The sequence below is a fragment of the Penicillium expansum genome (genome assembly GCF_000769745.1).
Source record: "Penicillium expansum strain MD-8 chromosome Unknown contig159, whole genome shotgun sequence".
Lineage (NCBI taxonomy): Eukaryota > Fungi > Ascomycota > Eurotiomycetes > Eurotiales > Aspergillaceae > Penicillium > Penicillium expansum.
The window spans coordinates 77,657-90,161 of NW_015971418.1; the positions used below are offsets into that span (position 1 = coordinate 77,657).

The following is a 12,505-nucleotide window of genomic DNA, read 5'->3' on the forward strand; positions in this document are numbered from 1 at the left end:
GTCTAAGGTTCCCTGCTGGTATCGGCATAGAAGCCCTCCTATACCCGTGAGTAGCCTGGCAATGACTGCTAATCCGTTACATGATACTTCTCACTTGCTTCGGGGCTAAGTCGGGGATGGTTCACAAGCATCACATCTTCACTATCAAACACGATCAATAAAAGCTTAGAAGCCGTCACAATAAATCCAATACACATAAAACAATAAATCATAAATCATTAAACATCAAACATCAAACATCAAATATCAAATATCAAATATCAAGATCTACCACCCATCAACCCTCCGGATCCTCAAATGCGTCCCCTCGACCGGCTTAATGGTAACAGCCCCGGCAACATGAATCACCTGCTTCGGGTCTTGCATCTCAAACAAAAACCGTCCAACAACACCAGCAATCGCACATCGCAACTCCGCACGCGCAAAGTCCTTCCCAATACATGATCTCTGCCCATGCAGGAATGTAATCTGCGCAAAATTTGTCGATGCCCCGCCACTATTGTTCGGAATACAGTGTCCATTCTTGTCTGTGTCGAGCTGGAGTGAGTGTTCCAATGCAATTGCATTTCTCTAGCCAGCTTGTATACCTTAGTTGGGCGACTAACTGGCTAACTCCTCACAGCACGAAACCACCGCCAGCGCGTTAACCTGGGCCTGTACCGCCTCGCCATCCACTGCGGCAGTGCAAAGTTCATCACCAGGAACGCCATCTTCTCCCTAGTCGGTTCGAGGGTCTTCGCGAAGCTGTCTGCCACCTTGTTTGGCTTGTTGTGCAGCGAGCCAAAGTCAAGTCCCATTGCTATTGATCTTCTGAAGTCGCTCCATCCATCGGATTGGCCTTGATTTATTTCTCCGATTCATTTAATAACTGTCCTGTCTTGCTCCACATAAGCGAATACATTGAGCGAATATTCTTGATGTTGAACGCAGGTGTGAGTGCTTTCCGCTGCTTCTTATGTGCCGTACCTTCCGAGGTAATCATCCCGAAGCCAATGATTCGGGGTAGTAAGCTACGCATCCGCCATGGCTTCTCGAAGTCGTATGTGTTCGTGCTCATGACATCCAATAGGGCTTGGTGGTTCGCTGAGACTACGTAGCTTTGATTGAACGTGTCACGCATGTGGATGAGGCCTTCATTTGGGACGGTCTTCATCCAGTTGAGAGGTTTCGTTCCTCGTGGTGAGTCGAAGATGAGTTCTGTATGCGAACCCTGTACTCATATGAAGTTAAAATTTGGTGTATACTTTCGTTTTGCCTTGTTGCTCCTATCTGGACTTTCGGTAGATGCCGCAACGGGCTTAGTAGGAACGGCCATATTATTATGCCGTATAGGGCTTTCAGGAGGATGTTCACTACCAGTGCGATGAGACTAATTCTTTAGAAGGTCTTGTCGGTGAGGACAGTGCGCTGGAGGAAATACGCCTCGGCAAGGATGAATGTGCCCACTGCTAGTATACTATCGCCAAGCGCCATATTCTTTTGAATCAACTTAAAAGACAAAAGCCTCGGATTCAGGAGTTGAAGTTCATATCATTTCATTTTCCCATCGGATATGCCCCACAGGGATCGGCACTCCTGTTGGAGTGACCAATGCGAGACCTCGGCTCTGTGAACTACCATTATTTAGATCCGCATGGTAGTATTTCATGATTGTGTAGAGCTCTGAGGCGCATGTGCTCTATGTCAGTACGGGGTAGTGTATACTGTTCCGGAATGTCCATGTGGCTTAGACCAGTCGTTCATAGGATGGACTAGTTAGGGCTGGGGTAATGCGGGGATGCCAAGAGACATGTGAACAGAGACAAAGACAAGATATTCAACGAATTCAACTATTCTCAATGAGCATGCCATAACTGTCGATCTTTCGTCGATCCCTGTGGGGAATATTCTCTCGCATTGATTTCCTTTGTTAGTGAGAGCCCCAAAAATGTGAAGCCTCGGTTGGGAGAAAGTGCCCAAAATATCCCATATCTCCTAAATGTCATTCATAGCTTGAATCCAATTATTATCCTTAATATAATCCGATAATCACATTTTTACCCTCCGATATCAAACCTCACATCCTCACTTCATCCATATTGCCCCACACAGCAACAATGTCTACCCTCAACCTCGTCATCCAATACACTCAAGCAGCTCTATTTCGCCTCCCAGGACCCACTCAACAATTCCTTCGCAACCCAACAGCCCAGAAGGCCATTGGCGTCCTCACCGCCCTCGTCTTCCTCCGCGCGACAAACCGCTTCTTTTCAAAACGCACCCTGCAAAACTGGACCACCAACCAACCATGGATCCCAGCCCGCGAGCTTATCCTGTTAACTGGCGGGTGCAGCGGAATTGGCAAGCAGGTTATGGAAGACCTAGCGCGTACAGGCGTACGCGTCATCATTCTCGATATTAATGAGCCGAATTTCGAACCACCCACCAATGTCACCTTCTACAAGGCGAACATCACTTCCTCGGCTGATATCACCCAAGTCGCGAGCACGATCCGTGAGAATCACGGCGAGCCCACGGTCTTGATTAACAACGCTGGCGTTGGACATGATGGGACGATTCTCAATGAGCCTGAGGAGAAAATTCGCCAGACCTTCGAGGTTAATACCCTCTCTCATTTCCTTATGGTCAAGGAGTTCTTGCCGGCTATGGTCAAGGCGAATCATGGTCATGTTATTACTATTGCTAGTATGGCCAGCTTTGTAGCTCTCGGTGAGATGGTGGATTATTGTTGCTCCAAGGCCAGTGCGCTTGCGTTCCATGAGGGATTGCGTCAGGAGTTGAAGTACTGGTATAATGCGCCCAATGTGCGCACTAGGTCGGTTACCCTCGAGATTTTGTATCTATGAGTTTATGCTAACTTGCTACTTTAGTATCATCCACCCCATGTGGGTGCGTACGCCCATGATCAAAATGCTCACGGATAACGAGGCGCATTTCAGTCAGCCTATCATGACCCCCCAGGTCGTGTCTGGGGCTATCTGTAAGCAGATATTGACTCAGACCAGTGGCCAGGTTATCCTACCCACTAGTCAGTCGGTGGCTAGCTTGGTACGTGCCATGCCCACCTGGATGCAGGAGGGTGTGCGCACTTTGGCATCGGGTGCGTTGAAGAAGATGCGCATTGCGCAGCAGGCAGAAGAAAAGGCCCATGCGCAGTAGATATTTTGTTTCAGAAATTATAGGCGACTCGATTAAGTTGTACAGATTTTGGATTTGGTATGCGGGATCAATGTACTTACTATTGATACTGTTCAAAATCGAAGAAATATCACATGCTGGTCCATGGAGTTATAATGTTTTCCCCAAGCAATAGATGTGTATTTCTTTTCACTTTGAGTAATTGAACAGTTCGTAAACAACATTGTACTTATTTATGGATTGCGCTGTATTTATCGTTCTAGGTGACATTCAGGGCCTTTAGGCTGGATACCGATGACACTCTAGCCATGTCTTCAATTTGTACTCAATCCATGTATGTACAGAATGTACAGCGTTACTATATACAATCACACCATCAACTCGGCCAAAACAGCCTCGACCTTCTTCCCTTGCTCGGTCTTTGTAACATCCCCCAACTCCAAATGATAAATCGGCGCAACGTGACACTCACGATGCCCAACAAACAACTCCACATTCTCAAAGCCCTCCTTAAACTTCGCCGCCAAGTCTTGAATCAGAGGCAACATAATCTCATTCCCGCCCGCGGTGATCAACACCGAGTTTACGGGGAACGTCGCGAACCAATCTGCCGGCGCAGTCGATAAATCAGTGTAATAGTCCCGCTTGCCAGCGCCAACATAGGCTGTCGCCCATGGTCCTGCAACTGCCTCTGTGATGATATCGCCGCCATCGTATATCTCCATGCCCGGGAATTCTTTCTCAAGAAGTGTCCACGGAGCGATCATCACTGCGCCGCCGAGGTTACTGTCCAATGGTAGGGCATCAATCTCTGCGTGTGGGTGGGCTAGGTGAGAGAGAACCCCACCAACCAGGTTCCCGCCCGCGGAGTCGCCGCCCAGGAACACCGTGGACGGGTCGCGGTTTGGCTGTGAGAGAATGTATCGGAGACAATTCACAGCCTGTCGGAGTTGAGTTGGGTAGATTGCGATTGGCGCCAATGTGTAGGTCAGACTGAAGACCGCCACGCTTTTGCCTGAAGCTTTGAGGTCGCGCAGGAGCTGCGCGTAGAATTTGAAATAGCCCATATTGGCAGGGAGTCCGAAGCCACCTCCTGAATGATGTGATTAGTTGAATGAGTCTTGCTTTGTGTTGGCTGGGTACATACCGTGAAACCAGACTATCACGTTTTCAGCGTTACGATCACCTACCCAGTGGCCCAATGCTCCATCTCCCAATTCCACGGACTCGGGCAGTCCGCCGGTCTTCTTGGAGTATTGCTCGTAGACCTTGTGGGATGGAGGTAAGATGTATTGCATCTGACTCGCAGTCAGCCGCGAGGTCGTTTTGCGAAACAGCGCATATCCCAAATGCAGGGACAAAGTCTTGGCTTGGCGTTCAGTCCGCCGAAGGCCGGTCAGGAGGGCATAGATGTAGGCGATCACGATAGAGGCCACAGCTGGGAAAAAGTCCAGTTTCTCTTTTAATGAGAGGTTCACTTTGATTATTTTGGTGAGAGACATGATTGGACTTTTTATGTCTGTTCATAGCTGTGAGGCACATAAGTACTCCGTACAACATATATTACTCGGACTAGTGAGAGTGGCCTATGTCGATCCTTCGCAAGGCTATCCCGTTTAGGAAGGTGCCGAGGTTTGGGGAAATCCCTCGGCCAGCATGTCATTGACGATAAACTATATCTCTTCTCTGTACGGAGTATGTTTAGATCTAACTAGGTAGGGATAGATCAGTATATCAGTATCTGAATTCGTTTTTTTATCTATATCTCTATAGATCTTATATTTCACCAACCGGATCAGTCGAAGAACGATCTGTGTAACTCCTAAGGTCAGTTTTATGTACTAATTTCTTCCAACAACATATATCATCCAACATCGATACTCGTACTAATATCAATCTCCTGAATCTCCCCGATCTCCCCGTGCAGAGTTTAAGGTTCTGTGTGCTGTTTACCCCAAATCGACTTTGTCGATCTGCCGATCAAAGGAGTCGTGAAACCGAGGTATGTGAACTATCTTTTTTAAATAACCTCAATGTTTTTCACTGCTTACTGGTTTCATTGATCACTTTCATTCATCATGAACGGAATCAATGGAGTAAACGAAACTAAACATTTTGATATCATCATCGTCGGCGCAGGTATCTCCGGTATCAATGCCGCCTACCGTGTCCAAGACCAACTCCCCGGTTACAGCTACACCATCTTGGAAGCTCGCACCGATCTAGGTGGCACCTGGGATCTCTTCAAATATCCTGGTATCCGTTCTGACTCCGACCTTTTCACCTTCGGCTTCCAATTCAACCCCTGGTCCCGCGATAACCCCATCGCCGAGGGCTCTGCCATCAAGGAGTACGTGCGCGACACAGCGACTAAATACGGCATCGACAAACACATCCTCTACAACCATTGTCTGTCATTGGCAGACTGGTCCTCCGATGAAAACACCTGGTCCCTCGCCGTTGACCACAATGACTCCCAACACACCTACACCGCCCGCTACGTTATATTTGGTACGGGCTACTACAATTACAAGGACCCCCTGAAAGCCGACATCCCTGGCCTGGACGCCTTCCAGGGCCAGATTATCCACCCGCAATTCTGGCCCGAGGGCTTCCAGTACAAGGACAAGAAGATCGTTATCATCGGCTCCGGCGCGACCGCCATCACTCTCCTCCCCAATCTCGCCGACCATGCCGCCCGTGTCACAATGCTCCAGCGCAGCCCAACCTACATCCTCTCTGTCCCAAACCGCTCAAGCAGCCGCTGGCTCTCCTATATCCTCCCCAATGACCTGTATCGCAGGGTACAACGTATGATCAGTATCTACACCACGCGAATCTTTTTTCTCTTCTGCCAGCGCTTTCCGAATTTCGCGCGCTGGCTGCTCAAATTGAATGTCCGCAAGCAATTGCCCGGCCATATCCCCTACGACCCACATTTTAACCCCAAATACAACCCCTGGGAGCAGCGGTTATGTGTTTGTCCCGATGGAGATCTATTCCGCAGTCTCCGGCAGGGCAAGGCGGATGTCAAAACGGATACTATTCGCGAAGTTACGAAGAATGGAATTATTTTGAGTTCCGGGGAGCAGCTCGATGCAGATATTATTATTACTGCAACTGGCTTGCGATTGCAGATTGCAGGTGGCTCGGCGCTGTCTGTGGATGGGAAGAAGATTGATGTGGGTGATAAGTATCTGTGGAATGGAATCATGCTCCAGGATCTGCCCAATGCGGCTTTCGTTATCGGGTATACTAATGCCTCGTGGAGTCTTGGTTCGGATGCTACGGCCCAGTTTGTCTGTCGTTTACTCAAGGAACTTGAGTCGCGGAAGTTGGTCGCTGCTGTTCCCCGCCTGAGGGAGAAGGAGGCTGTTACGCTTCAGGATCGTCCTCTCTTGAACCTCAAGTCTACTTATGTATCGCTCGCTGAGCGTGTCTTGCCCAAAGCTGCTGACCGTGGTCCGTGGCAGCCGCGTGACCACTACTTGAAGGACTTAAAGTTTGCTCATCATGGTGATATAGACACCGGACTCGAGTTTGTGCAAGGGCCGAATCTGCGTCTGCGCCCTAAGACCTCGTGATTGATGCAAGTTTATGATACGATACCGCCCTAACTATTATTTGGGGTTGTCTAATTCGGTGTAAATATGGCGTTTCAGGAGACCTAGTGACAATATATATATTCATTCATCTTTACAGCTGTGAAATCTCCCTCGTCTCCGTTGCCGTGCATGCTGCCAGCGAGGTAATCAATAGCAAGACTCTGGCGCGGCGTCACCCTTACCCGGGAATTCTGATCACGATGATGCATCTGATGCCTTCGCACAGCGGCTCATATTCCCAAAATACCATCCATGATTAGGATTCGGCCACCTCAAATCCCGAGCCGAGCCAGCATTCCCCGCCTTGCTATTGATTCCTCCAATATACTCCACACCATCAGTGGTGACCTGCACTCCAGTCTCCTGAGTAATCCAGTATTCAGGGGAAGGCTGGCTCCAATCCAAGAACGGTAAGTTGAGCGGTACTTTCGGGATGGGGTCTGTAGTATGCGTGGCTCGGTAGATGCTGTTCGGCGCTTGTTGGTTGGTGATGAACTCGGCCAGCTTCATGTTTCCTGGTTTCGGGCCTCCGAATGTCCACTAGTGATTTTATACGTTAGCTAGCATATCTACTGGCGGTTTCTTGTCTTGTAACTTGACTTACAATGTCCAGAGTGAACCCTTGTGTTCGAAGAACAGTCCCTGCTAGCGCTGCAATACCACCACCCAGACTGTGTCCTACAACACTCAGCCTATAGCCCGGATAAGCGGTGGTTGCATCGCGAAGCTGGGTCGTCGCCTGGCTGGCTACATCACTCCAGTAAATCCAGAACCCATGGTGGGCTTTACACCCGGTGCACACGTCGTCAATCGGGGTGAGAACGATATCGAGATCTGTTTTGCCGTCGCTTTCCGATACAGTTCCACGGAATGTTAAGACGATCAGTTGCCGTGTATGGTCTAGCGCGATGTAGCCTGTCGGGCCGTGATCGCTGTGGAATGTGTTGATCACCGTCGTGTTGTCAGCTGCTACAAGTTCACAGGTGCCGTAGTCACAAGTCAAACTTTGACCCGTGTTGTTGATGTTTTGGTCACAGGCCGATAGACTAGCAAATTGGGAGAACAGAGTAAATCGTTCTAGTAGCTCGCTTGAGATTGCTGGTAGATTTTCATCGTTAGATTGGACACTGCGCTTTGTTATATGTGAAACTTACCCCGGCGAGCTAGTTGGACAGGAGTTGCAATTGTTGTCAGGCTGAGTGATAGTACTGCCAGCACACGACATATCATTGACCCAACCATGTTGGATGGGCGTGATGTATACCGTGTTGAATGTACAGATAGAAGATCTGTGCAACAAGTATTGGAGTGGGTAATCTTGCAAAGATGAAAGCGCCTAATCTCTTCATCTCTGGAAGATGTCGATATATTTATAGGTCTTCTTTCCCAACCCTGTTAGTGGCTATGGAATGCTAGTTCCGAGCAAAGTGGGGTAATGGCTATACCTATGTTGTAGTGCTCAATCCCACGATGCACCGTGATCACTGTATATCCGACAGCTGAGTATATCGGCAGCGCTAGCCTTGCATCCGGAGGATAACTTGACTTTAGGGCCGAAAAAGACCAATTGGGGATATTGAAACGGGCGCTATTTTATAGTATCATATATTATTTCACACGTGTGTTGTACTCCTCTTGAACCGAACCATCCGAGGACAACGGGAGAAGTTGCCCTGTATCCTCATCAGATAATATCTAAGCCTAAGAAACCCTTTACTTCCCGATTTAGTGCTCGCCTCTTGCCACTATTTGATCACTCGCCATTATATCTTCGTGATAAAATGCATGATCCGAATAGTGGTGTTCTTCAGCCGGCATGTTGCATATTTGTTGCTACCAATAGCACTACCACATGTGGGTTTGAAGTGGGTAATTCCTTCAGGCCGAGCCCTTGGCATGGCAGGGATTATTCTCCGATGGGTTAAGATTTACATCTAAGTCTCTCATGACGAGTATTGATCATCGTAAGGCCGAGATTACATGTCTCACCGTGGTGCCGCCCGCAGATTGTACAATAATGCGTGCGCACCGGATAGATCATCGGTGATCGTTTCAGCTGAACATTCACCTTGGATCTCAATACTACATACTTCGTAAATTCACAAATGCCTGAATATTTGCCTGGTGGACTCTCGCCGCTGATGCAAGGTCGATCCACCCGACGGTCTCCGGCATGACAGAGATAAACCCTTCCCGCGTGTAGACCACTGGGGCATCGAAGACAAGGAATTGCGCCTTCGAGGGTCTCAATGGCTACACCATACTGCGTAGTTAATATTTACATACCCGAGCCGAGCTGAGCCTTTTAATTATCTAACAAATTGCAGTGGATCCCCATAACTATTTGACGCAAGCTTATGCTAGTTCAACAGCACTCTATTGCTTGTGATCTTCCCCCACTCGTCCATACGACCGCCACAGATGCATCAAATGGATATTAGAACACCAAGAAGTGGAAGGACACTGAACTGTATGCTGACATTCTCGCGTTGTGTCCAGAAGGGTACGGATACACCCTCAATGATGCCCCCATCCATAAAGGCCTCAAGGCGATTGAGCGCTGTTTATGGAATATTGAAAAGAACAAGAGAATCATAGCCTATGTTTAAATTCCAAGTCTGCTTTACACTAATTAAGCTGTCATTTCTCAGCTTGTTTCTCAGCTTTTTCATCGTTAATTCGATTATTAATTCTATCACTAACATGGCCTCTTCATAACTAGAGGATACAAGCGGCGGCAGCTCAGGCAAGCCATGGCAAAGAAAGTCCGCTAACTGTAGTGTAGTGATATGTACGGAGTACTCCGTATGCATCACGCATACCTACCGTAGGTAGTTGCAGTAGATGGACAGTGATTCACGTACTCCGTATGTCACCTTGAAATGAGCTAACGGAAGTAACCTCACCAGATAGTCTATTGGCCTAAATATCAGATATCACATTGACCCAGAAAATACACAGTCATGTTGTTCCGTAAAATCTACACCTTTAGAAGAAAATCATAATGGAAAGTAAAAGGACCCTTTACCCTCATGATACCCTCCCTACCCTCATCAAGGACCCCTTGCACTTTTATGCCGTACACCCTTGATCTGGCTGAACAATGTTAGCAAATTGTAGTACACAGCATGTGTGACTTCTACGACGTATATTTCTTGGCGCAGATCTTGTCAATCCATCTCCAGGACATGCAGCCTTGTCTTGGCCCCGTGTGACGAGCCAATACCATCTAAATCTGTATTCAACCATCGAATACGCTCCCCCAATTGGACGCAATTACCAATGTTACTGAATCATGCGTGGATAATCTCATATCTCCATGGATGAATGTGGTATTCTATAAGCCCGTGGTCCATTCTATGTAGTTGCTATATCTAATGACAAGGTAGCATGAATGTGAATGATTGCTTTTTTTTGCTATTTTCAGCTGAGGGGGAGGTCCTCAAGTCACTTAGTCTTGCAGTGCAGCGGTGATACGAGATTCTTGAGAAATCACCCTCTCAGATAAGCGGCCATTCCCCTGCAAAGTTCCCCTTTTCGTCTTGCTCTATACAACTGCAGTGAACGCTTATCCATCTACCTGGTTGCTCAGACTGCGAAATTTCATGTCGCTTTGATTTAAAAAGAGGCAAGTTATGACTTACTATTGTCATTATCTGGGCCTTTTCTCTATATTTTGATCAAGGCTAGCTCTTGTCACGATATGTAACCATGTTAAAATGAACAACGCCCGTGCTATTTAGACTTACATCTCGGAATTTCCTGAAGCGCCTATCGTAGTAGGGGACATGGTCCTTCCCTACGTATATACCTGACCTATCCTTTCTTGATTTCACGAAATTGTTATGTAAGAATTGTTTTAAGTATTGATGTACAGAGGTTACAAGTAGCAGATAGTTACAGATTGACAATACACACTTCTACATCTCTCTGAATTCACTACTTGGATGGCAGTCTTAGTCCCTTTTTGTATCCCCTGGTTGGTACGATGCGAACTTACGAGTGGTGAATCAATGTGTATGAGACTTGTTTCTTTTAAGAGGATATACGCGACGTCTGCAAATTCTTGGGCGGTTAGTCTCTCCGAGCTGCCTGATTAAGAATAATTCTTCACTGGACAATGTAAATGAGTGGTAAATAAAAAGAACTAATTCTGATTTCAATGCAAAATATTAATACCAACATTCCAGACAAGACCAAACCAACGATTAATCTCTTGCAACAGGGTGAAAACAGGAATGAAAGTAATTTAGCTTTCGGGAAAGATTTAAGGTTAAACCACAGCGGGGAAACTGCCCAGGTGAGTTTCGTCAATCCAACTGTGGCGTAGTGCCTCATGTACCGGGATGATGTAACTTGATGACACCACTTGATATTTCATGACCCAAGTAGCCACAAGACACTGCCATAGCTAGTCATTTTCTCATGTACCTTTATCAAATCACTTTGCACTACTAAATATCCCTCTATCTCCTATATATTTCTCTACTATCTTGATGCCCCCCAAAGGCAAATACAGTAACCCCAAACTCCGCGATGAAATCAAAAAGGAAGTCCACGACAGCGACAAGGGCGGGAAACCTGGTCAATGGTCTGCACGAAAGGTACCCAGCACCATCGCTCTTATTTCAATCCCTTGGTATCATCTATTGTGGATTCTGATACTTGTGCAGGCTCAAATGATGGCATCCGAATACAAAAGGCGCGGCGGTGGCTACAACACCACAAAGGAAGAAGGCCAGACGGAATCTCAGAAACACCTCGATACCTGGACAAACGAGGAATGGCAAACGAAGGAGGGATCTGGCACGGCGCGACAGGATGATGACTCGCGTAAGCGGTACCTGCCCAAGAAAGCGTGGGAGAAGTTGAACGAAGAGGAAAAGGAGCAGACGGAGGAGAATAAAATTGATGAGTCGCGGGGTGGGAAGCAGTTTGTTAGCAATACCACAGAGGCGAAGGAAGCTAGGCGGTGGGCTAGTTCTGATAATGGGGATGAAGGTCAGAAGGTTGAGGGAGATTCAGGGAAAATTCAATGGAATAAGGAGGCTGGTAAACAACGGACGAAGAAGAATGAAGAGGAGAAAACGGACGACAAGCAGAATGACGACAAGCAGAATGACGACAAGCAGAATGACGACAAGCAGAATGACGACAAGCAGAATGACGACAAGCAGAATGACGACAAGCAGAATGACGACAAGCAGAATGACGACAAGCAGAATGACGACAAGCAGAATGACGACAAGCAGAATGACGACAAGCAGAATGACGACAAGCAGAATGACGACAAGCAGAATGACGACAAGCAGAATGACGACAAGCAGAATGACGACAAGCAGAATGACGACAAGCAGAATGACGACAAGCAGAATGACGACAAGCAGAATGACGACAAGCAGAATGACGACAAGCAGAATGACGACAAGCAGAATGACGACAAGCAGAATGACGACAAGCAGAATGACGACAAGCAGAATGACGACAAGCAGAATGACGACAAGCAGAATGACGACAAGCAGAATGACGACAAGCAAAATGACGACAAGCAAAATGACGACAAGCAAAATGACGACAAGCAAGACGATGACAACAAAGGAGGTGCAGGAACGAAACGCAGTGCAAAGCAGGATGAAGGACCAAAAAAGAAACAGAAGGACAGCGCGAGGATGTCAAGTCTGCGGCAGAGAAAGTGATTTTGCTTCATTTGGGGGTCTGTGGAGACCAGCGAATGTCTACACCGCCCATAAAAAGAAGCATAA

At 47.4% G+C, this 12,505-nt stretch overlaps 6 protein-coding genes across 6 annotated transcripts; 3 read left to right on the forward strand and 3 right to left on the reverse strand.

The window, feature by feature from the left end:
• Positions 1 to 267: 267 nt before the first annotated feature.
• Positions 268 to 797, reverse strand: PEX2_048620 (Cytochrome P450; the record flags this gene model as incomplete). Its single annotated transcript, XM_016742137.1, has 2 exons — positions 268 to 496; positions 661 to 797. The coding sequence occupies 2 exons, from the start codon at positions 795 to 797 to the stop codon at positions 268 to 270; spliced, it is 366 nt and encodes a 121-aa protein (XP_016595215.1).
• Positions 798 to 2,096: 1,299 nt separating this feature from the next.
• On the forward strand, positions 2,097 to 3,159 carry PEX2_048630 (Short-chain dehydrogenase/reductase SDR; the record flags this gene model as incomplete). Its single annotated transcript, XM_016742138.1, has 2 exons — positions 2,097 to 2,815; positions 2,871 to 3,159. The coding sequence occupies 2 exons, from the start codon at positions 2,097 to 2,099 to the stop codon at positions 3,157 to 3,159; spliced, it is 1,008 nt and encodes a 335-aa protein (XP_016595216.1).
• A 347-nt stretch (positions 3,160 to 3,506) lies between these two features.
• Positions 3,507 to 4,640, reverse strand: PEX2_048640 (lipase/thioesterase family protein; the record flags this gene model as incomplete). The annotated part of the gene is made up of 2 exons (XM_016742139.1): positions 3,507 to 4,231; positions 4,286 to 4,640. 2 exons carry the CDS (start codon positions 4,638 to 4,640, stop codon positions 3,507 to 3,509), a joined length of 1,080 nt encoding a protein of 359 aa, XP_016595217.1.
• A 576-nt stretch (positions 4,641 to 5,216) lies between these two features.
• On the forward strand, positions 5,217 to 6,722 carry PEX2_048650 (flavin-containing monooxygenase; the record flags this gene model as incomplete). Its single annotated transcript, XM_016742140.1, has 1 exon — positions 5,217 to 6,722. The coding sequence occupies one exon, from the start codon at positions 5,217 to 5,219 to the stop codon at positions 6,720 to 6,722; it is 1,506 nt and encodes a 501-aa protein (XP_016595218.1).
• A 216-nt stretch (positions 6,723 to 6,938) lies between these two features.
• PEX2_048660 (lipase family protein) lies at positions 6,939 to 7,985 on the reverse strand (the record flags this gene model as incomplete). The annotated part of the gene is made up of 3 exons (XM_016742141.1): positions 6,939 to 7,283; positions 7,348 to 7,841; positions 7,898 to 7,985. 3 exons carry the CDS (start codon positions 7,983 to 7,985, stop codon positions 6,939 to 6,941), a joined length of 927 nt encoding a protein of 308 aa, XP_016595219.1.
• Positions 7,986 to 11,239: 3,254 nt separating this feature from the next.
• Positions 11,240 to 12,439, forward strand: PEX2_048670 (uncharacterized protein; the record flags this gene model as incomplete). The annotated part of the gene is made up of 1 exon (XM_016742142.1): positions 11,240 to 12,439. The coding sequence occupies one exon, from the start codon at positions 11,240 to 11,242 to the stop codon at positions 12,437 to 12,439; it is 1,200 nt and encodes a 399-aa protein (XP_016595220.1).
• Positions 12,440 to 12,505: the final 66 nt, after the last annotated feature.